Source organism: Lynx canadensis, chromosome B2, assembly GCF_007474595.2.
Source record: "Lynx canadensis isolate LIC74 chromosome B2, mLynCan4.pri.v2, whole genome shotgun sequence".
NCBI classification, from domain to species: Eukaryota; Metazoa; Chordata; class Mammalia; order Carnivora; family Felidae; genus Lynx; species Lynx canadensis.
In genome coordinates, this window is record NC_044307.1 from 142,249,947 (window position 1) to 142,272,745 (window position 22,799).

A 22,799-nucleotide genomic window follows, 5' to 3' on the forward strand; every position below is an offset into this window, starting at 1 on the left:
TTTCAGAGCTCAGCACATCAATTAGTCCCATTACATGACACTGCTTCCTGGGTAGTCAGAACATTTCTAGATGTTTCCAATAAAATAGTATGGGAGCTCTGATCAGTATGGTAAAGGGTCATTTTTGGGGGTGGATTGCTGTCCTGTCTACCTGGTAAAATTCAACTAAGCAGGACCGGTTTTATTTAGAGAGGAGATGCTGGTACCTTTCCATTTTAATTAGCTTGGCTTATGTCCATATGGATCCTGAAATATGTTTGAACATACCATATTATTTATTTAATACTCAATTGCATCAAGAAGGCTAACACGAATTTGAAAATCGTTCTCATTTTCTACGTTATTAGTACATCATTTAGGTAGAGGTCAGACAAGCGTCTTCACTTTCTCCTAAACCTTCACTGTATCACATGCAGAAAGTCTAGAATCTATAGTAAAGTCAATTGATTTAGGAATAAAAAGTGAATGTGTAACTTTCTGAGAAATACAATCCCTGAAGCACTCATTAAAACAGCCAATTTTTATGACAGTGATTAACAACAGGGCACAATACAAAAGCAAAAGCTTTGTTAGCGTGAAGTAAACCGAGCGAGAGGGATGCCCTCAGAGCATCTCAGGGCCACTCTGCTGATGAGACCTGGCCTAACAAGAACAACTTGTAACACGCCTCCCGGTTTAATGTGCAAACAGGTCAGGTTCTCAGAGGCAGTTCTAAAATAATTTCAGAGGCTTTATTTTTAGCGGCGACAAAATTTAGGAATGTCTCTCTGACAAATAAATGACAGTAACGCTTGCCACCTCTGTCAGGTCTCTTTCTAAAAGCTTTTTTCTATCTTTTTACACTTCATACTTTACATTGCATTAAACGCTTTATAACTGCTACCACCCAGACCACTACTATTTTCCTATTTTAACCTAATGTTTCTGCTTCACTGCCGTCCATACACGAGCATGTGTGTACATGTGCACCCCCTTCTCCCAACACACAGGCCCTACTCGCAGCTCTCATTTTATAATGCCTTTTTTTAAGGCCCACCTGAAAGGTTGTCACAGGGGCACGAAGGCAGCTGATGGCTCCTTTACAGTACTTCTGTCTGTATATTTTTACATTGTAGAGAAAGTCACAACTTCTTAAAAACAGTATATAAATGAACACAGTAGGTGTAAGCCAGCCAGAATGAAAAAATTAACATGTACTTAATGAAAATTATTTCTGTAACACAATAAACAAACCTATATCCTTTATCCTTTTGGACCAAATAGCAACTCTCTGTCTATGGCAAGTACTGGCACATCAGTGGTACAAAAACACCTTTGATGCAGTCACTTAGGAATTGTGTGGGGAAAAAAAATCATCCTGACATCTGTATGCTAAATAAAAAAGCTGGGGAATAAACAGATGAGTCACTGTACTTCCTTTCCTATTTCCAACTTCTAGCAATTTCAAGTTTATTAAAAAATTTGACATATACAACCCCACACCTACTATCTCTTCAATAACTTCTGAAAGATAGTTTCAAACAACTTTAAAGCTCAAGCTCCTTCTGAATTTCCCACAGTGTTTCTGCACTCTTCTTCAGACGGGCCTGTTCTTCAGGGGTCAGCGTCACCTTTACAAGGTCTGCAATACCACTCTCTCCCAAGACACATGGAACACTGAGGAATACTTCTTTGTTTATCCCATACAGACCCTTAATTATGGTGGAAACTGGATGCACTCTTCTAAGATTCCTCAAAATGCTTTCCGTTAAATCAGCTACAGATAAGCCAATGGCCCAATTAGTATAACCTTTCATTTTAATAATCTCATAGGCACTGGCAATTACATCTTTGTGGACATTTTTCCACTTCTCGGGATCTTTATCAGTTCCTATATCTGAACTCAAATCCTTCAGAGGGACACCAGCGATGTTCACTCCACTCCACACAGGGACACTGGAATCTCCATGCTCTCCAAGGACCCACCCATGACAGCTTTCAGAGTGAATACCAAGCTTTTGCCCAATCAAGAAACGGAAACGGGCAGTGTCCAGATTACAACCACTTCCAATAACACGGTTTTGGGGAAATCCACTCAATTTCCAGGCCACGTAAGTTAATATATCTACTGGATTGGAAACAACAATCAGTTTGCAGCGAGGGCTATACTGGATAATATTGGAAATCATTAACTTAAAGATGGCCACGTTGCGCTGGACTAAATTAAGCCGCGTTTCTCCTTTTTCCTGGCGTGCACCTGCTGTGATGACCACAAGGTTGGAGTTTGCAGTGACAAGGTAATCTTTGCTGGAGGCAATAGTCGGCATTTTCACGAATGGACTGCCATGTTGCAGATCCATGGTCTCACCCTTCAGTTTGTCTTCATCAACATCCACAAGGGCAAGTTCATCCGTCAAGCCCTTTAACAGGATGCTGATAGCACAGGCCATGCCAACCGATCCGGTTCCTATAATGGAGACTTTGTTGTGATGAACGGCCTCCTCGGAGGTGAAATTCTTGATAAGCTCACTCTTGATGGTCGCCATCCTGGACACGAGGGTGACGGGCCACGCGACCGGAAGGGAGATGCCTGCCGGCTGGCGGGGACACAGCGCCCCCCTCGGGCACAGGAAATTCACTCTCGCAGCCTCCACTCTCCGGCCGGCCCGCAGGACTCCCACAGACCAGTTCATGGCTACTCACTCACGGGGTGGAGGGAGAGAAAGGAAGAAAACTGCAGACAAGCTCTGTGACCTGAGGGCACAGAGCAGCAGGTGACCGTTAGACACCTCCTGCACCTGCTACTGCGGTGGCTCGAAGCCTTGGCGGTTGGAAGGCCCCGCCCCCCGGTCCACTACTGCGACTGCGCGCGGCCGTGGCAGTTGGACGGCACCGCGTCCCCCCCAACTACTTCGGCTGTGCGTGGCCGCGGCGTCGGAGGGCCCCGCAGCCCACTACCGCAGCTGTGCCAGTGGGCAGGCTCGCGTGGCATCTCAAGGGCCTCCAGAGTGGTACTTTGCATGTCTGCTCAGGCTGGGGTGGTAAAAGGGGTTCTCTGGCAAATTAATTCTGTACATTGTTTTACACACATGAATTCTCTTCCATTTCTAACTTGTATAATGGGCCAACCCAGATCCCCGGGATTACGGATTTTCTATTTTTGCTACAGATGCCAAGTAGAAATAATTCCAGTAGGTACAGATAAAAATAGGGTTAGATTTTCTGAACTGTATCCCTGCCGGAAAGAATAAGGTACGTGTGCTGTCTCCAAACGGCCGCCTTCACCATTTTTCTGCGTCTATAGGAGAAGCGGGGCTCCTGTTTTAAGTTGTATCCAATTGGAGAATTTTCTATTTGGAGAGGTTCCACTGCCTTTGTACCAGTCACGACCATGATCCACAACTGGGGGGGGGGGGGGGGAGTCACAGCGCTGGCAAATAAGGGGAAGGGGCCGACTGTGAGCTAGTCCAACAGTAGAAACTCAAAGGGAGATGCCGTTACTACTTTCTCATGCCAAAGGAAACCGTGTGATTCACAGTCCTGATTAAAAATTTCTCAGGTAGAAAGGTGGGGATGTAGCCTTCTATTCAAATGAAGATCTATGTTAAAGGTCTTTAAACTGGCAAATTTTGACCAACGCACAGATCAGATTATTGATTAAAGCAGTAAAATAAGTATCAGTATATCTTGCTTTCCACTGCATTTCTCTGGTCAGTCTTCTGAACTTCCTTTGAAGTTTCTAAGGAGATAGCAACTTTACATCTGATGAAATATAAATATATACCCTAATAAACCCAGTAAGCTACGAAAGTCAAATAAAAATAGTGGCACTTTCTCCCCACTTATAAAACAACTCTGACCATGTAATAATTCCTCAAAGTTCTCCTCTCCTTTTAAGAGCAATATGCTCTTGGGGCGCTCAGTCGGTTAAGCGTTCGACTTCAGCTCAGGTCAGAGCCTGGAGGCTGTTTCGGATTCTGTGTCTCCCTCTTTCTCGGCCCTTCCCCCACCCATGCTCTGTCTCTCTCTGTCTCTCAAAAATAAATGTTAAAAAAAAAAAAAAAAAAAAGCAATATGCCCTTCCCTAATAGGGCTCTTGGCACACACAGCCGCCTCCCAGTCAGAAAAAAGATTTCGGTTTCAGAACACCAAATCTCCACAAAATGAATATTTTATATTCAGGACTTAGAAATCTATATTCTTTTGTCACCGCAGTGCAGTCCAGGAAGAGAGGAACAATGAGCAAAGCAGTTGGTGAGGGGTGGGAAAGTGTGGCAATTAGTGGGGTTCCTGCAACCCTGTTTCGGTGGGACTCAGCACTCTAGCAGGGACCAGACATACTGTTTAGATGGCACAGGGTCACAAGCTCCATGATACACAAAGTGGTGACAGCATCACAAACATGAGTTCTCTCCACACTGGTAGTCAGTTTTATGGTAACCATTTGCCAAATTAACAACTGCAATTTTAAAAACAATCATCTTTATTTAATGGTGGCTAACATCACAGAGGGATCCTTTTAAAAGACCAACTTTTGATAGCTGCAGTTTCTTCTATCCCAGACAGAATAGAAATATTTAAACCTGATGCCTGGTCCCACCTTCTTCCTATAATGATTCCTTTGACCAGTCAAGTCATTTTCCAAGATAAGTGTTCTTGAGGATGAAATTCAAGCACATAACAACTCTTAGCTAGATGACTTCTTTCTATAGTAATTTTCTTTCTAGAGTTTGAACCTCTTCAGAAATAAAATCTCTGACAGCTGCCTCTTCAGCTTTTCCCCTTAGCCACAACTAAATCAATTTTGAGAAAATAACACTCTCCAAAGTAAAAATACCTCAAACAAAGCAGCTTTTTATTTACAGTAAGTCTTGAGCTAAGAAGGGAAGAACTGAGAAAGACAAAGACATGTACATGACCTCCACAGCAGATTTAGGTCTACTCAAAGATGTGCGAAGTCAGGGGCGCCTGGGTGGCTCAGTCGGTTGGGCGTCTGACTTCGGCTCAGGTCATGATCTCACAGTTTGTGGGTTTGAGCCCCGCGTCAGGCTCTGTGCTGACAGCTCGGAGCCTGGAGCCTGCTTTGGATTCTGTGTCTCCCTCTCTCTGCCCCTCCCCCACTCATGCTATGCTCTGTCTCTCTGTCAAGAATGAATAAACATTAAAAAAAAAAAAAAAAAAAAAGATGTGCGAAGTCAGATACAGCCAGACAACTCCCTAATGACCTGTCTGAGGTGGTTCCTTATTCCTTTCGAATGGAAAACACAACTCAAATGATCTATTCAAAAGGCAGTATAGGGCGCCTGGGTGGCGCAGTCGGTTAAGCGTCCGACTTCAGCCAGGTCACGATCTCGCGGTCCGGGAGTTCGAGCCCCGCGTCGGGCTCTGGGCTGATGGCTCAGAGCCTGGAGCCTGTTTCCGATTCTGTGTCTCCCTCTCTCTCTGCCCCTCCCCCGTTCATGCTCTGTCTCTCTCTGTCCCAAAAATAAATAAAAAACATTGAAAAAAAAATTTTTTTTCAAAAGGCAGTATAATATTATTGCTGATGGGAGGAGGATGCTTGATTACATCACCGAGGAAGGAGGAAGCAGGAAATAAAAGATGACCAACAAGTCTCTGGACCACAAATTGTTCCAACTAAGCCATTCTATTCCACCTGTCTGGACTCTCATCCCCAGCTCTCTGGCCCTTTTTCTATCTAGGAGTCTGGTCCAAATATTCCATCCTCTCAGTCTTGTACAATCCACCCCCCCCCCACCCCCCAGCAGAACTGACTTTTAAAAATCCTACGCCACCAGTGTCTTTTGCACCTTTCTCCATCATAGGATTTCTCACACACAATTAAGTGTAATTACATATGAATCTGTCACTCCAAAGGGATCACCTTTTATTTATAGCATATCACTATCCTCAAGAACACAGCTTGGTAAGCAAATTCAGTAAATATTCATGGTAGAAAAGAAGGAGTAGAGGAGTGCCTGGCTGGCTCAGTCAATAGAGCATACGACTCTTGATCTAAGGTTGTGAGTTCAAACCTACGCTGGACATAGAGATTACTTTAAAAAAATAAAAATCTTGAAAAGAAAAAAAAGAATGAATATAGAGCCGAGTGAAGTAAGGCTAAAGGTGAGAGAAACAGAAAGGCATGGCTGGAGAACCCACCTACTACCAGAGTTCTAAATGAAGGGTAGGTAAAATGTGTAGATGCCTGTTTGGGGTTTCTTAGCAAGGCTGATGTATAAATTTTAGACAAAGCTATGGATAGGCTAAAAGATTTCTTAACTGTTTCCAAAGCCAAAGCCAATACCTCCCTTTACCAAGTTAGAACACACAAAAAAATAAAAAATAAAAAATAAATAGTAATAATAAAAGAAAGAAATTCTACAGCGCTAGAAACACAGTAAAATAAATATGCAATGGCGGAAAGAATATTTTCATTCTTTAAACAAATATTTTGTTCTTTGGAAAGCTTTTAAAAAGTAACCACTGCATAAAACCCTTGATTTGACAAAAAAAAAAAAAAAGAAAAGAAAAGAAGTTGCAATGAAAGAAGTGTTAATTAATATTATAAGCTATAAACTCACCAGCAAGCAAGTAGAGCATTATATAAACACAATTATTTTAAAAGTCTTCTTTGTGATTTAAAAATCATAAAATGCAAATTGTAGTTTTAAAACAAATTAGTGGGCTATGATTCTCTTGCTCATGAACTAAAATCCATACAACTCTGTAATCCTTGTGTGGGGGTGTTTAGAAATACCAGCACCTTATGTAGTTTCCTTTGTCAGCAATACGGGGAATGTTGGGGAGGGACAAAAGCAGGGCCACACAGCTTTGTCTCCTGATAGAACAAAGGTAGACTGTCACTGCAAAACAAAATTGGGATCAACTTCCATTTATGGTATTCAAATATCATAACAGGAATTGGCAAATTCATCTAATAAAGAACCCAAATCCCACTTCTGTTCTTTAAAGACATCATCTAGGGTATCTGGGTGCTTCAGTTGGTTGAGAGGCCAACTTTTGATTTCAGCTCAGGTCATGATTCCAGGGTTGTGGGATCAAGCCTCATGTTGGGCTCTGCACTGAGGGTGGAGCCTGCTTGAGATATTCTCTCTCTCTCTCTCTCTCTCTCTCTCTCTTTCTGTCCCCTCCCCTGCTCATGCACCCTCATACATACATACATACATACATACATACATACATACATACATAAAAATAGGGGTGCCTGGGTGGCTCAGTTGGTTAAGCATCTGACTTTGGCTCAGGTCATGATCTCATAGTTCATGGGTTTGACCCTTGCCTCAGGCTCTGTGTTGACAGCACAGAGCTTGCTTGGGATTCTCTTCCCCCCCCCCCCCCCCCCCCCCCCCCCCCCCCCGCCCTTCCCCTGCTCCTGTTCTCTCTTTCTCAAAAATAAAACATTAAAAAAATAAAAATAAAGATAAAGATATCATCTACACACAATCTTTGATGCACTTAAAAGAGCTACATGTATTAATAATTCAAAAGGAAAAAAAGGAAATATTTTAATGTAGGACAAAACATGAAAACAAGGCAATTGAAATTCACTGGTATGTGTTTAAACATCCCAAACTGTAGCTAAAAACTGACAAAATTTAATTTTATGGCTATAGGCTCTAACTGAATAGGTGTGGTCTTATTAATTCACTCCAAGTATTCTCTGTGATTGGATTCATATAAATAATACCACAGTCCTGGATAACAGTTCTATTCATCATAAAAAAAAAAAAAAAAAAAAAAAAAAAAACCCGATATGAAGAATGTTTGTATATGCAAGTTATCTTCAATTTAGGTACAAACTTAAATTTACCTAATGGTAGAAGTTACCTTTATAATTTCAAAACTGCCCAAATGGATGAACTCCCTGTTGTGAAGTTTAAAGATTAGTTTGCCTCAAGACTCCAATCGGGCAAGGACCAGAGCCAGCATCAGGAACAGTAGGAAGAGCGAGGGGTGCTCAGCAGGGAGATCAGCAGGGACAGGGCTCAGAGGCCAGGAAGAACAAGGCCTCTCAGCCTGGCTCGAGCTCTGGGCGAAACAGAGAGAAAGGGCCACTCTCAACCGCAGCACTAGTGACACGGGCACCAGATCGCTCTGTGGGGCCTGCTGGTGCAGCGCTGGATGGGGAACCGCATCCCCGGCCTCCATCCACTAGCTGCCAGTAGCTCCCCCAGTTAGGACAACCAAAAATGTCTCCAGATACTGTCAAATATCTTTCTTCGGCAGGGCGGGGAAGACAAAACGGACCCCATTAAGAACCAACGGGTTAAAGAAGTAGGGGCCAGATCACGGAGGGGCCAAACCATCTCAGGGAACGTGGATTTTATTCTCAAGGGAACAGCGAGCCACTGACATGGCAGAAACTGTGTGCCAGCGGGGGCACCCTCTGTGCTAGGCACTGTTACAGGTGCTGAGAATACAACAGTGAACAAATCAAATGAGGTCTCTATTCTCAAAATTGACGTTGTTTTTGTGAGGACAGCTGAGACAAGAAAATGGTCAAGAGAACTTCCTTCTGCAATCGTGCTGTGAAGAGAAGAAAACAGGATGCTGTCAGAGACGAACTGAGTGGTGGGGGTAAAGAGGCTACTGTATTTCGGACCAGATGGTCTGGGGAAGCTTCTCTGAGGAGGTGAAATAAATTTGGGCTGAAACTCTAAATGTCACGCCAGAGCGGCGGAGCGCAGACCTGGGGAGGGAGGGTCCAGGCCCGGCTGGAGGAAGGGGCCCAAGGGGAGAGGCTCGTGCGGCGCAGCGCGTGGGGGCGGTGGCCGTGGCGGTTGCGGAGGAGCCGGGAGCAGGGGGCAGGGCGCGACCGCCGACCTCTTCAGCGGGAGCCGCTGCAGGGTTTTTCAGAGGAGTGACGCGATCCGACTTAGACCTTCCGAGTATCCCCAGCTGCCAGCCGCTGCGCGGAGGAGACGTTCGCGGGAAGGGAAGGAGAGGCCGGGAAACTTCCAGGGCGCTGGGCAAAAGGCCAGTGGAGGTGGGGCCACGAGAGGAGCCAGGCTGTGTCTCGCAGCACCGCTAAGAAGCAGAACTGGCCCACGGATGAGACGAAGGGGATAAAGGGAAATGAGAGAACCCACGATGAGTCTCTGCCGGGGTTTGGCTGGAACAGCCGGCGGGGGGGGGGGGGGGGGGGTGGAGAGGGACTGGCCGAAGTGGGAAAGACAGACGGAGGGGGCGTTGGAGGCGCGGGAACCCCGAGTGGTTGAGCCACGGTCGCGGACGTGCCTCTCGGACCCACGACCGACGACGCACAACATGCAGCTGTGAGGCAAATCTGGCAACAGACTGTATGGTTGTTTGAAAATGCCGAGGACGAGGTGAGCGGAGCGAGGGACCGAGGACGGAAAGAGAACAGATGGGTCCAAGTGGCAAGCCACTGGATGTTCCCACGTTTCCGTGTCTGCCACGGAGGAGCCAGAACAGGAGACGTGCAAAGATATCTGGCCAGGGAGGTCGAAGGAGTCTCGGAAGCAAAGAGTGTTTTGCGGGGGACAGAATGCTCAGTTGTGTCAAATGTCGCTGAGAGTCAACTAGCAGAATGATAAAGACCTGGGTGTGGCAACAAGGAAGGCACTGGTGACCCTACCCGGCAGTTTCCCTCAGGACTGAGGAGAGAAAGGGGAGGAAGTACAGACGGTGACCATGGCAACTTTCAGAAATCTTTTCCTTCCTTTCCTTCCCTTCTCTTCCTTCTTTCCTCTTTCCTTCCCTTCCGTCTTTCTTTCCTTCTTCCTTTCATTTTAGAGACAAAGCATGCACCTGAGCAGGGGAGAGGGGCAGAGGGAGACACAGAATCTTAAGTAGGCTCCACACTCAGTGCAGAGCCAAATGCCGGGCTCGATCCCACGACCCTGAGATCAGGACCTGAGCTGAAATCAAGAGCAGGTCGCTCAACTGACTGAGCCACCCAGGCGCCCTGCAAAATATCTTTTCTATGAAGGGAAGCAGACGAATGGGCTGGTAGCTGGAGAAAGATGAGGAATGTCAGAGAGAATTTATAGAGGCGGGAGAAACGGGAACATGTCTGTACACGCTGCAGCAGAGGGGAAACCGGCAGCTAAGGCTGAGGATAATTCCAGAAGCAAGATCCTCTGGCAGATGGTAGGGGTCAGCCCTTGGTAGCAGCATGGCCACCTCGTCCATGGTGACATGAACAAGGCAGAGTGAGTGGTACAGATGCAGGGAGAAGTTTGGGGAAGATGAAGGCCATGGCCTTCTTGCAAAGTGTGGAGAAAGGGCTATTGAGAGGCCAGGCGGGAGGCAGGGTGAATGGAGATTAGTCGTGACCATCTTGAGGCAGGGAGACACCCTGACTACAGTGGCTGTGGGGGTGTGGGAGAAGCAAGGCTTGGTGACTGTTTAGATACAGGGGTGACAAAGAGTGTGGTCGTGAACAGAATCTAGCTTTTCTCTCTGGGCAGCTCTGTGGATGATGGTGCCATTCCCCTGAGTGATGCAGGAGGAGGGTATGGGGTGAGGATGGGGTGAGGGGTGGTGAATGACCATGCAGGTGGGGACACGTGTGATGCCTGCAGGGCATCCAGTCAAGTGCGTCCACGAGCAAGGAGCTCAGGGGTCGACTCAAGATGCAGACCTGGCAACCTTCTGCACGTGGATGAAGCCACCAGAGTGGATGGAGCCTGCAAAGGAGAAAATTCAAGGGCAAAGCAAGGAACTAGCATCTAATGTGTCAAATAAGGCAGCAGCATTTCAGAAGTAGATGGGATAGCGGGAAACAAAAAGTAAGAGCCAAACTAGGATTGAGAACAATTACAAAACGAATAAAGAACTATAGAAGCCCAGCATTCGTTCGCACAAGAGGCAAACTGATGTATCAGAGTCATCAAAAAATAGTGAAATTATGTTCAGCACAATTTACATTGTGGAAAGATACACAGCACATTTAAAAAAAGATTTCTTCTTAAAATTGTTAGAAATATTTCAGTCAGAAAAATTCAACTGGAGAGACCACTTCATTGTCTGATATACCGGTAAATGACTAATAATATATATAAATATACCAACATACACATATAAATTTTTTCATGGAGTCTTAGAGATTTCTAAGTGACCAAGAATAGGTACCTTCATAACAAAGGTAGACACATGCTATCAGGTCTTCACTCCACAATGCCTTATTTAGAGAGATCTGCTCACGTGAGTCCAATTTTCTGTGCTCAGTAGAAGAAATAAGGACAAAGAAAAGGAAAACCCAAGTGAAATCAAGGATACTTTTCCTCTGGTGGAGTAAGGCTGGGAACATTCCTGAGGTGATTAAGCCTGATTTGTGTCAGGCTTTGGAACAAGAAGGCTTTCATGGCAGACCTGATCTTTTCTAGTAATGGTTGCACATTCCTATATTATAAAATGCTTGGGGCCCTGTTTTACTTATAAAAGGAAAACGTGGGTTTTTAGAAGAGGTATATTGGCAATATGCCAAAAAAAGCTGATTTTTTTTTCCCCCACCCCCTTGGCTTAGGCAAAAAAAAAAAAAAAAAAAAAAAAAAAAAAAAAAAAAAAAAAAACAACCCAAAACCAAAAAAAGACACTAGCTGTTATCTCCCATTTTAAACTGAGCAAGTCCCTGTGATTCGGTCTCTCTGTCACCAAATTGCTCCTCCACATTACACTGAGTGCCTCTTACCACCGGATGCCAAGCCCATTAGAGCTGCAATGAATGGGAAATAAGGGTTACAGAGATGTTCTTGTCACCTCAGACCTAGATTTAAGTGATGCACAGTGCCACTTCCAATTAATTTGAAAATGATTCCAGGAATATATTCCTCAATGCGTATGCCGTTTGAAGGCCCTGAGCTTGACAGACGGAACTATCTGTGCAAGATCATGATGACTCTGTTCTGGGTGTTCTAGTAAGTACTATCAGGAAGTTGACGTGAGGCTGGGTCAGCTGACATTATGGTAATCAGAATAAGGAAGTGAAGTCCGCTTCCTGGGGACAGAAGCTGGTAGCTCTGAAATTAGATTAGGCAAGGACGCAGAAGGGACATATTTCAGTCACTTTTCAGATTCTCCCTGCAGATTCCTCAGAAGTGGCTACCATTAAACAATTTGCCAAGAGACGGATTTGTTTTTAATCTTTGACCAAACCAATGAGAAGTACAAAGCACAGTCTATTTTCTTCTTAGATATCTTAGAAGTTAAAAACTTCTAAGCTTTTCCATAGTTTTATTTACATATGCAGTTCTAGCATTCACAATGTTGCTTCATTTGAAATGAGTAACTTAAAAACGGTGTAGGCATAACAATATTTAATATAAGATATACCAGATGTTGAAATTAGCAAAAAGTCAAAAGAAAGAGATTTGACTGTAATTAGCAAAAGCCCTTAAAGCTGGTCACAAGGACATTAAGAAATGAGCCTAAATATTAACATAAAAAGTATACTTAGCAGCAGCTACAAAAAAGAGCTGGAGAAAATACATTTTATTAGAATGAATCCAATATTGTCCTAGAGGAAAGAGATAATATTACTTCCCTTAAAGAATCTTTCTTAGAATAGCAAAGTTGAATGCCAATTTTTAGAGAAATATTTAAAATGTGTTTTATTTACACATTTTACTTTTTGTTTTCAAGGAGAAGGAAGCCTGGCTCTTGAGAAAGAACCAACCTATTATCAGCAGATGAGGAAGCAACACTGGGGCTGGAGAGACATGTTAAAACTCCAATCACAGGTTATTTGCATAAAAGCCTTTATAGCGACAGGGACTTCTAAGAGATGCAATAAAGAAAGAAAGAGATTATTTCCCGTCTATCAGATTGGCAAACATTTCAAAGTAATAGAAGCCACTAATGGCAAGGGTGCTAGGAAACCTGTATGCATTGTCAATATCTTCTAAATGTATAAACTGAGCACTTAGCAATAGATATCAAAGACATTTTAAAAATGCACTTGGATTTAACAATAACATCATCTGTGTTTAGGACAAATTTCCTGACCAAGAAAAGTACAAAAAGATGCATGCCTGCAGAGGTTCACTATGGTGTTTAAATAGTGAAAAATTACAATCTAAATGCTATTGGCAGGAGACTGATTAAGTAATTATAATATAATGGAGCACCATGTAGCCATTAAAAATGATGGAGATTTATAGACTCTACTGTGCAAAGATGTTCTTGTGGCTATTCAGTGAAAAAGGTTCCAGAATAGTACAGTAAAACAACATTTATATATAATTATATGAATATGTTTATAGAAAGTCTGAAGGGATGTTTTTATTTTAGTAAGTGATTACAACTCAGTGAGATTTCTGGTGAGTTTTGTTTCCTCTTTTGTACTTTTCTACACTTTTTTTTTTACAATGAGTACATAATTTTACAAAAAAAACAAAGCCGTCTTTGTTTTAAGATAGGTCCTAAACATGTTTTTCTTTAAGCAATATAGGGACGCCTGGGTGGTTCAGTCGATTAAGTGACTTCGGGTCAGGTCATGATGTCATGGTTCATGAGTCCAAGCCCTGCATCAGGCTCTGTGCTGACAGTTCAGAGCCTGAAGCCTGCTTCTGATTCTGTGTCTCCCTCTCTCTCTGCCCCTCTCCCACTTGCATTCTGTTTCTGTCTCTGAAAAATAAATAAATATTAAAAAAATTTTTAGGGGCGCCTGGGTGGCGCAGTCGGTTGAGCATCCGACTTCGGCCAGGTCATGATCTCGCGGTCCGTGAGTTCGAGCCCCGCGTCGGGCTCTGGGCTGATGGCTCAGAGCCTGGAGCCTGTTTCCGATTCTGTGTCTCCCTCTCTCTCTGCCCCTCCCCCGTTCATGCTCTGTCTCTCTCTGTCCCAAAAATAAATAAACGTTGAAAAAAAAAAATTAAAAAAAAAATTTTTAAATAAGTAATATATGTAAGGGGTGCTTAGGTGGCCCAGTCAGTTAAGCGTCTGACTTCAGCTCAGATCATGATCTCGCAGTTCATGAGTTCAAGCCCTGCGCCAGGCTCTGCGCTGATGAAGATGCAGAGTCTGCTTGGGATTCTCTCTCTTTCCCTTGTTCTCTGCCCCTCCCCCACTTGAACTCACATACTCTCTCTCTCTCAAAATAAATAAATAAACTTAAAAAAATAAGCAATATATGTAAATAAAAACAGTATCCCATGGTCAAAAAAAACAAACAAAACTAAAAGTTCCCTTTATTTACAAGTAAATTTTTAAATTTAAATTTCTGGACAATTTAAAGTATTTCACAATAACTAAAAATGTTTTCATTCATGGCTTTATTACCGTTGAGGTTTTAGCTCCTCTGAGGGCAACAAGTGTAAATTATCTGTAAATTCTAACTACACCAGGTATCATGAATATAGTAAATACAAGGCACAGTAAATGTTAGCAACGGTGATTCTGATCGGCACTCTAAGACAACTTCACCTCCAACAAATGTTGAACACGAGTCCATAGGCATAAAAAAAAGGCCTAACGCTCCCAGTCATATCAATTAGGAATTATTTATGCATCCAACATTTTTCCTTCCTTCCTTTTCCTTCTAAGGGGAGAAAAAAAAGGCAAAATGTCTAACCATAAGTATGCTCAACCTTTTCAGAAATCCTTTCAAGTATCGATACTTACTATAATAAGAAAAGGTAGAAAAGTTAAGTCTTTGTGCTTAAGTTAACATGTAAATAACTGTAAATGGCATGGTTTTTTCTTTTGATAACTGGGGAATTACTATTTGGTATCCCTAGAGATCCTTATTTACTCACTGACAAACTTTTATTTCAACTATTCTCTAAACCTAAAATATCTGCCCCTAATAAAAACAATCTAATCAGACCTCCACGGTGTGAACTTGGCCTGAACACGGCAGTCTCCCAGGATCATTTGCGTAGCTGCATCAGGGGACCACAAACCCATGGTAAATGCTCATTCTTTTCACAATTAAGTTACTGTGATAAAATTAATGCTGCCTCAGTCATAATCAGATGATAAAATACTGTAATTTAAAGTAATTGATGAATTCATACTGAGCAATCGGGCCTTGCTTGCTGGCCCACAACACTGCTCAGCAGGCTGGAACTGGTGAGCTGATCCCAGGCGGAAGGTGAACTGGTTCCTCCACGAAGGCAGGGAGGGTCCCCTCTTACATCCTGGGCACACTTACCCTGCTTCAGTAGGCTGAGAACAAGATAGGCTCCACTAACTCTCCTTTATTTGAATCTCTAATTAAATGATACACCATCGTGCAAAATACAAATTCATATCCGATGTTTTGTACATGTTCTATGTGAAATGAAATTCCATAATAATTATGAATACACAAAGAGTAAATCCAAAATACTTCTAAGAAACTGAAGACCTTAGCTTCGAGCATTTCAACGTGTTCTCTTTTAGGCCAGCAGATGTAGCTGTGAATTAAAACAGGGAATGTAAACTGCTCTCCTTCAGCCATTAGATGGCACCCTTTTTTTTTTTTTTTTTTAAACTGGGTTTATATTGGCAATTTAATACAGTCCAGGGTAGCTACCAACAATTATTTGACACTGGAATTGATTTTGATTTACCTGAATTTATCTAAAATGGTCATATCAACTATTTATTGAGTACACACACTTGGGCCATTTCTGTTCAGCATTTTCTGAGATTGTTTTTAGTCAGAGAAAGATGACATTTCCAAATGTGAGGCAGTAAATAGTGATAAAAGTTCCACACTGGACTCAGGGCAACCTCACAATTATCATCAAAACTCTCTAGATGCAGAACTGAAATATACCATATTGCTTTCCACAAGCTTCAGAGTGGGTCATATAATAAGAATTTGCTTAGAGAGTCTTAAAAACTAAGTCTTCCATAATAACAGTCTACTGGGGAGTCCTGTCTTGGCACAGTGCCTGGATCAGGGTAGGCCCACAAATGTCTTTTGAATGAACAAATTAACAAACACTACTGCTATTAAAAGGTGTGCTCTTGAAAAGCTGTCAGTGAATCATTTTTCTGGGAGACTTCTCAGATGTGGAGATCAAACTGATATTCCTAATGAACTACAGGTAGGGAAAGAGTAGATTTATATTCCCACTTTTTAGTTAAAGACATGAATATATAAAAAGATTCCAAGTATCATTGTATTCAGTAGTGCCAATCAGAAAATAATTTTTCTTGCTCAACTATTTTATCTAGGCAATAATCCTCCTATTGGTGCCATAAAACAAAGAAGCTCACATTCTAGAAGCTAGAATAGCACCATAAAGCCCATAAAGCCCAAGTTCTTGAGCATTTAACTTAACTTAAATAACTTAGTTTTGTTGGTCTATGGAAATTTGGATTGATTTATTATGACTCTTCTAATTTAAAGACTATTCATATTTTCAAGTATCTTAAAACTTTATTACTCAGTTTATGACCTACATTACTAAGTTCTGGAAACATCACCAATCATTTCCATGAAGTCAATATAAAGTGCTAACAGACCATCATTTTTATAGAAACTAAAAGCTTAATTAAGTATTTCATGCCCCCAAGTAGATTTCATACATAGTTGAAGGGGTTTTGTGAACTCCTAGGCAGCTGTGCTTCATTTTTAGCATAAATTAATAAAAATAAAATCTAGCACTATTGTTTCAAAAGGGTTCTATTGTGAAAATACACATTTAAGAAACACAGAAAAGTAAAATAAAAATTCACCCCCACACCTATATTTCACCCACATTATTTCTTTTTAAAAAAATGTTTTTAATGTATATTTATTTTTGAGGAAGTGCAAGTTGAGAGACAGAGAGAGATGGGGACAGGGGATGTGAAGCAGGCTCTGCACTGTCTTGGCAGACCCTGATGCGAAGCTCGAACTCACAAATAGCGAGGTCATGACCTGAGCCAAAGTCAGAGGCTTAACGGACCAAGCCACCCAGGCACCCCAAAAACTTCAAATTTCTGCCAGACGTATTTTCTCTCAGTTTTTTCCACTTGTTTTCAATAATTGCTCTCATATTATATATACATATGAATACTGCTTTACCATTATATCCTAAAGACTTTTCTACTGAAGATGAAGGCTAAAAGGAGGTCTTCCTTTTTATGAGAAAATGGCCGGTCCTATACCAGACTGATGTTAATTACAATGTTGGGAGATGAGACCCGCAGTGAAGATACCCAGTAAAACCTGTCAAGTTACTAAGAATGTGTGGGTGTGGATCACATCATAATCAAAACCAAATTAACCACCTCCTTCCCCTCATCCTGGCCCCTTCCACCTACTCCTTGATTTCCTATCTTAGCTAAGGGAGGTAACATTGGGGGAAAAAAAAATCTAGGTTTTAAAGACTATAAGACTTGGATCCAAATCTTGACTCTGTCAATTATAAGCTGTGTGATCTTGGAAAAATGACTTAACCTCTCTGAGTCCCAATTTCCTCATTTATAAAATGGGGGATATTAATACCTTATAAGCTGTGTGATCTTGGAAAAATGACTTAACCTCTGTGAGTCCCAATTTCCTCATTTATAAAATGGGGGATATTAATACCTGCTTCACAATTATTGTGAAGATTAAGTAATCTGCTAGGTCTAAAATGTCTGGCACAATATCTGCAATGGAAGAAGAGATTTTACATTGGTCAAAAGCAAAATTGAGGACACAACAAAAAACATCAAAAATCTTAATCATGGGGAGGTTGGTGGGAGCTAAATGGGTGATGGGCATTAAGGAGGGCACTCGTTCTGATGAGCACTGGGTGTTACATATAAGTGATGAATCCCTAAATTCCACTCCTGAAACCAATAATACACTATATGTTAACTAACTTGAATTTAAATTAAATCTTAGAAAAAAAAATCTCCAGTCACGGCTCTTCTAACTTTTCCAAGTAAACCTGACTTTATTGTCATAAACAGTTACTAGCCAGCAAAGTGACTTTAAAAATAAGTGTCAGACCAGGAGAAAAGCAACATCTATTCGTCAGAATACTCTGAGTGAGAAGTACAATAATGCTGATGTTTAGTTATGATTAAACCAAATGTGAAAAATATAGTAATGTTTTTAATAATAGTAATACATATCATTCCCCCTCCCTTGCAATTTCCCCCTCTACTGAATCACTCCCATCAGCACGCACACATGCTGTTAATTCTCCCAACTTAAAAAACAAACAAACAAACAAAAACCCTCTCTTGATCTCAGGCCCCTTCTAGCTATGACCCCATTTCTTTCTTTCCCTTTATGGCAGAACTCAAGATGTGCTTATATGTACTGCCTCCGATCTCTCTCCTCCATTCTTTTTTGTACCACCCCACTGAAGTTTTACCCACCAAGGACTGCCACACTGCTCATGTGGCAAACTAACAGTCTCATCTCACATGACTTATCCCCAGTGTACACCTTCTTCACCTATGTCCAAGTCACCATTCTCCCGGTTCTCCCTGGTTTTGCTCTTTGGTAGGGAGGTCTCCTTTGCTAATTTCCTCCATATTCCCTGACGTCTACACCTTGGGAGTGCCCAAGAGCTCCTTCCTCCGACCTCTTTTCTCCCTGCGTTCACTGCCTTGGTGAACTCACCTGGTCTCCTGCCTTTAAATACTACCTTTAAATATCGAAGAGTCTCAAGTTTACATCTTCACCTCGTACCTCTCCTCTGTGTTCGAAACTTCTACATCTAACTGCTTGCTTGACTCTCCACTTAGCCAACTAATAGGCACGTCAAACTCACAGGCCGCGGACTGAGCTCCTGACATTATCCCCGAGCACCTGCTCCTCTCACACTGGTCCCCGTCCATCTTCCAGCTGCTCAGGCCAAAAGCCTTGGAGCTCCTTGAAGTCATTTTTTTTCCCTCACCGCTCACATCCGATGTATAACAAATCCTTGCTGACGCTACTTTCAAAATATACCTAGAACCTCTTTTCGTCAACTCCACTGCTGCCACCCATTCCAAACCACCATCGATTCTCACCTGTCACAAAGGGCTTGGTCCACAGAACTTCCTACCAGTAGTTTAAAAAAAAAAGCCAATCATTCCTAATATATAGCTTTTTAGCTTGGGGTATAGGTTACACACACAGTTCTTGAAAATTAGGCAGATTTAGACCACAGAAAGTAGAATAAACATTCCAGATATCAATTATAGGATTGTAGTTACTTACACTGTGTACTCCTAAAGCTTTCCAGACTGCGAAGCTGATCACACCAACACCACACCACGCATAAAGTGAGCCCCAACCCAAGGCTCTCAAGGCAAGGATAGACCCGCTCTCCGGTAAGGCAGCCGTGGCCATACTTCCCTGCGATGAAGACAGAAAGGAAAAAATCACCAGTTCAGAAAGAGTAATTATTTGGGGAGTGTTTGAAATTCTTGACTCTCTGAATTCTATCATAATATTGGGAAGCCGGACCAACCCAAGTTCAAATACCAGCTTTGCTACTTAATAACTGCAGGACTTAGGTCACAACTTCTCTGACAGATATTTGAATATGCAAGGAATTACCAGGAGCTTTGCTAGATACTGAAGAGAAAAAAGTAAATAGAGTAACTTCTTTCTGATTAAAGATTTCAATCAATGGGGGGGGGGAGGACACAGACTCATAAAATTATGATCTAAATGTAATGTGCAACAGTAGAACTATACATGGTCCCTGAGGAGGGCACCTAGTCTATTGCTGCAGTTAGAGGAAGTTTTAAGGAGGGGGTTCCTGAAAGAGGTGAGCTAAATCTAAATCATTGCAAAGACTTTTAAATATATATGCAAAATACGGGCACACGGTAGAAATTCAGATTATGGCAGCTATTAATGAGAAATGAGAAAATAAACAATGACTCTCTTCTTGGGTTTCAAGGTATAATATTAAGGTAAAAATCTATAATCATAATAATAGAACAACTTTCAGACTATCAGCATACAAATGTGACTAGAGATGAGTAAGAATGCAACACACCTTCAAAAGGGAATAACCACCCCATCACTGAAGGCACTGATTGCTGGGTTTTTCCCCCCAAAACTTCTTTGCTATTTTTACTATAATTCTTCCAGAAAAACCCTATAACATTCTGTCAAGATTCCTCCAAGTCCATTAGAATGTCATCAAACTGATTGGCTAATGTGATGAGATAGAAAATTTACGTTGTCTTCTTCTAGAAATGTATTTCCATTTACTCCAGACTTTCTTTTTTTTAATAATTTTCTTTATATTGCTCAACCTGTTGAATAAAGGGTTTTAGCACAGGTGAATGTTACTGGTAGCACATAGAAACGCTTGGTTTATCTGGATCTCCATGCCTTGACCCAGTAGATACTCAATATTTGCTGACTTACCACTTTTTTGTAGATATGAGACCCAACCAGATTTTTCAAGAGATTTTTCTTTAGCCATTTTCTATGATAAAACAACTCTCTTATCCCTTTTCTCATGATGCTATAGTTTCAGAGCGTTTTTCTGGATACTACACAGCTCATATAAATTCACTAACTTCTAATTGGCCTGAATTTTCATCCAGAAGCAGCACCATTAACCAAATATTATTAAACCAAGGTCAATTTAGGTGCCTAAATTTTATTTTAGAAAACTTAGAAGTTCCTTATTTCCCTGGGAAGGACGGAAATTATATATGTATTACATATGTACATGTATTTTTTTTTTTTAAGCCACCTTAGCTTATACCTTTCTCTGTTGATTCAACAAAGGACAAAGAAAAATGCTCACTCATCACTTACTATTGCCTTTCAACTCCAAGTTTTCTAGCATGGGACTCAGCTAAGACAATGAAATTAAGACTTTAAAGAAATGATGATCATCCTCCTGAAATAAAAGCAGTGTAGGCAGTCCCCAACTAAAAGCTGATCATTTTCAAGTTCTGAGTTGCAATCTGAATCTGTATTATAAATAATAGCTAGATTCCGGGCAGAAGATTATTTAAATAAAAAGTGGCTACAAATAATTTCTTCTCCAAAAATAGTCAAAGATGGAGACATCGCCATGGTGAGCAAGCTGTTTAATCCATGTGTGCCACAGTTTAATGGGGACAATACAGTAACGGTACCTCACAGGGTTGAGATGGGGGTTAAGTGAACCCAACCCTTACAGTAGCAGCTAGCACATGGCAAGCATCAAATGTTAGGTATCATTATCACTATCAATGCCAGAGAAAACTGCCACGCAGGGACTCTGAAGTACACTGCCTGAGTGGTATCCTTAAATGTGTGCTTGCTCAGTGTAAATGTATTAACTGCTTCAGAACCTCTGAGCTCCTTTACAAACCTTTACCTCTCAGAGTCTGGATCAATGGTAATACTCTAATTCAAATGCTTCCCCAGAGGGGAGGTGGAGCTGTACACAACATATTTAACATCAAGGCCAGTGGTTCTCAAACTTTCTGGTTTCAGGATCCATTTATGCTTGGATCCCAAAGATTTCTGATTATGTGGATTATATCTATTAATATTTAATATATTAGAAATTAAAACTAAGAAATTCTTAAGTTTTATATATTCATTTAAAAATAAAGTCAATATAGATTAATGTAAACCTATTTAATATAAACAACTATCTTACAAAAGAATTTAGTGCAAGGAGGCAATGTTTTACATTTTTCTTAAGCTTTTAGAAATCTGGCTTAATAAAAGACAGATGAATTTTCATAAATGCTTCTGTATTCAATCTGTTGCAATATGTTTTTCAAGTATCTGAATAAAATCCAGCCTTACAGAGGTATGTGGTTAGAAAAGAGACAAGTATTTTTTTTTTAATGTTTGTTTGTTTGTTTTGAGCAGGGGAGGGGCAGAGAGAGGGGGAGAGAGAGGGGCAGAGGGGGAGGGAGAGGGAGAAGGAGAGGGAGAAAGAGAAGGAGAGGGAGAGGGAGAGGGAGAGGGAGAGGGAGAGAGAGAGAGAGAGAGAGAAAATCCCAAGCAGGCTGCAGGCTGTCAGCTCAGAGCCTGACGCAGGGCTTGATCTCAGGAACTGTGAGATCATGCCTAAGCTGAGATCAAGACTCTGAGGCTTAACCGACTGAGCCACCCAGGTGCCCCAGGGACGAGTATTTTAATAGCCTTTCTTTTCTGATGCTACACCCAAACTTCACAGATAGTTGCACTTTGGAATCTGAAGTCACGCTGATGAATTTTTCTACTTTGCTACATTAAAATCCATTAGTCTATTCTGTACTTCAAATGGGCCTTTCATCCATGCATTATGATCGTTCAGAAAATATTGACTAACCAAGTTATGCAGATCTCCCCAATGTTGACACCTCTTATTAAATATTTAAAATTTCACATCATTAATATTACCACCAATCTCACCAGAAAAGCCTTTAAGTATTGAGCACCTATCAAGATCAGAATGGCAGATACAAGTTTCCTAAAATCTACTTTTCACTTGCAAGCTCGAAGTTTACCATTGGCAACAAACACCAACAGTGCTTGCCTGAAGAGACACAGGCTCGTTTTGTTCATTTTGAAGGAAATGTCTGCCAAATACCCACTTCTGAGTAACTATAGTGTGTCAGTTGCTCTTTCAAACGAAAATGATATTACATGGGAAAAAAAAGCAGCTAGTTCAGCATGTAACTTAATCACACAATTGCTTTTCCTGGAGAAACACATCTTTCTTTGGTGCTTTCCGCCTACCGCCCATTCCTTCACATGGAATATTACAGAGGTACATTCAAGGGTTAAGATTTAATAAAATTAATAATTTTACTGCTTTAACAAGGGCAGTCTTATGCAATTATGGCTTTTTTTTTTTTTTTTTTAACTACAGGTGCATGGTAATGAAAGACACAATGACTGCTAGTAGTTTGGAGCCACTGCCTTGATTACACCAAGGCACCAGCAGCTTTACCCCCGACTGCTTCCATACCAT

The 22,799-nt window shown here is 41.6% G+C and overlaps 2 protein-coding genes across 8 annotated transcripts in view; both read right to left on the reverse strand.

Moving 5' to 3' along the window:
• TMEM242 (transmembrane protein 242) overlaps positions 1-22,799 on the reverse strand; it is a 30,918-nt gene that overhangs the window by 5,408 nt on the left and 2,711 nt on the right. For 2 of the 7 annotated variants that reach the window (XM_030316678.1, XM_030316680.1), the window contains 2 exons: positions 19,088-19,225; positions 17,477-17,538 (listed from right to left, as the gene is read on the reverse strand). In XM_030316678.1, the coding sequence (XP_030172538.1) occupies positions 17,477-17,538; positions 19,088-19,225 (200 nt within the window). The other 5 variants (XM_030316677.1, XM_030316675.1, XR_003969035.1 and 2 more) reach the window with 4 other exon arrangements.
• Positions 824-19,169, reverse strand: LDHAL6B (lactate dehydrogenase A like 6B). The gene is made up of 2 exons (XM_030316673.1): positions 19,088-19,169; positions 824-2,733 (listed from the first exon to the last, which is right to left on the reverse strand). The coding sequence occupies exon 2, from the start codon at positions 2,670-2,672 to the stop codon at positions 1,527-1,529; it is 1,146 nt and encodes a 381-aa protein (XP_030172533.1). The 5' UTR covers positions 2,673-2,733; positions 19,088-19,169; the 3' UTR covers positions 824-1,526.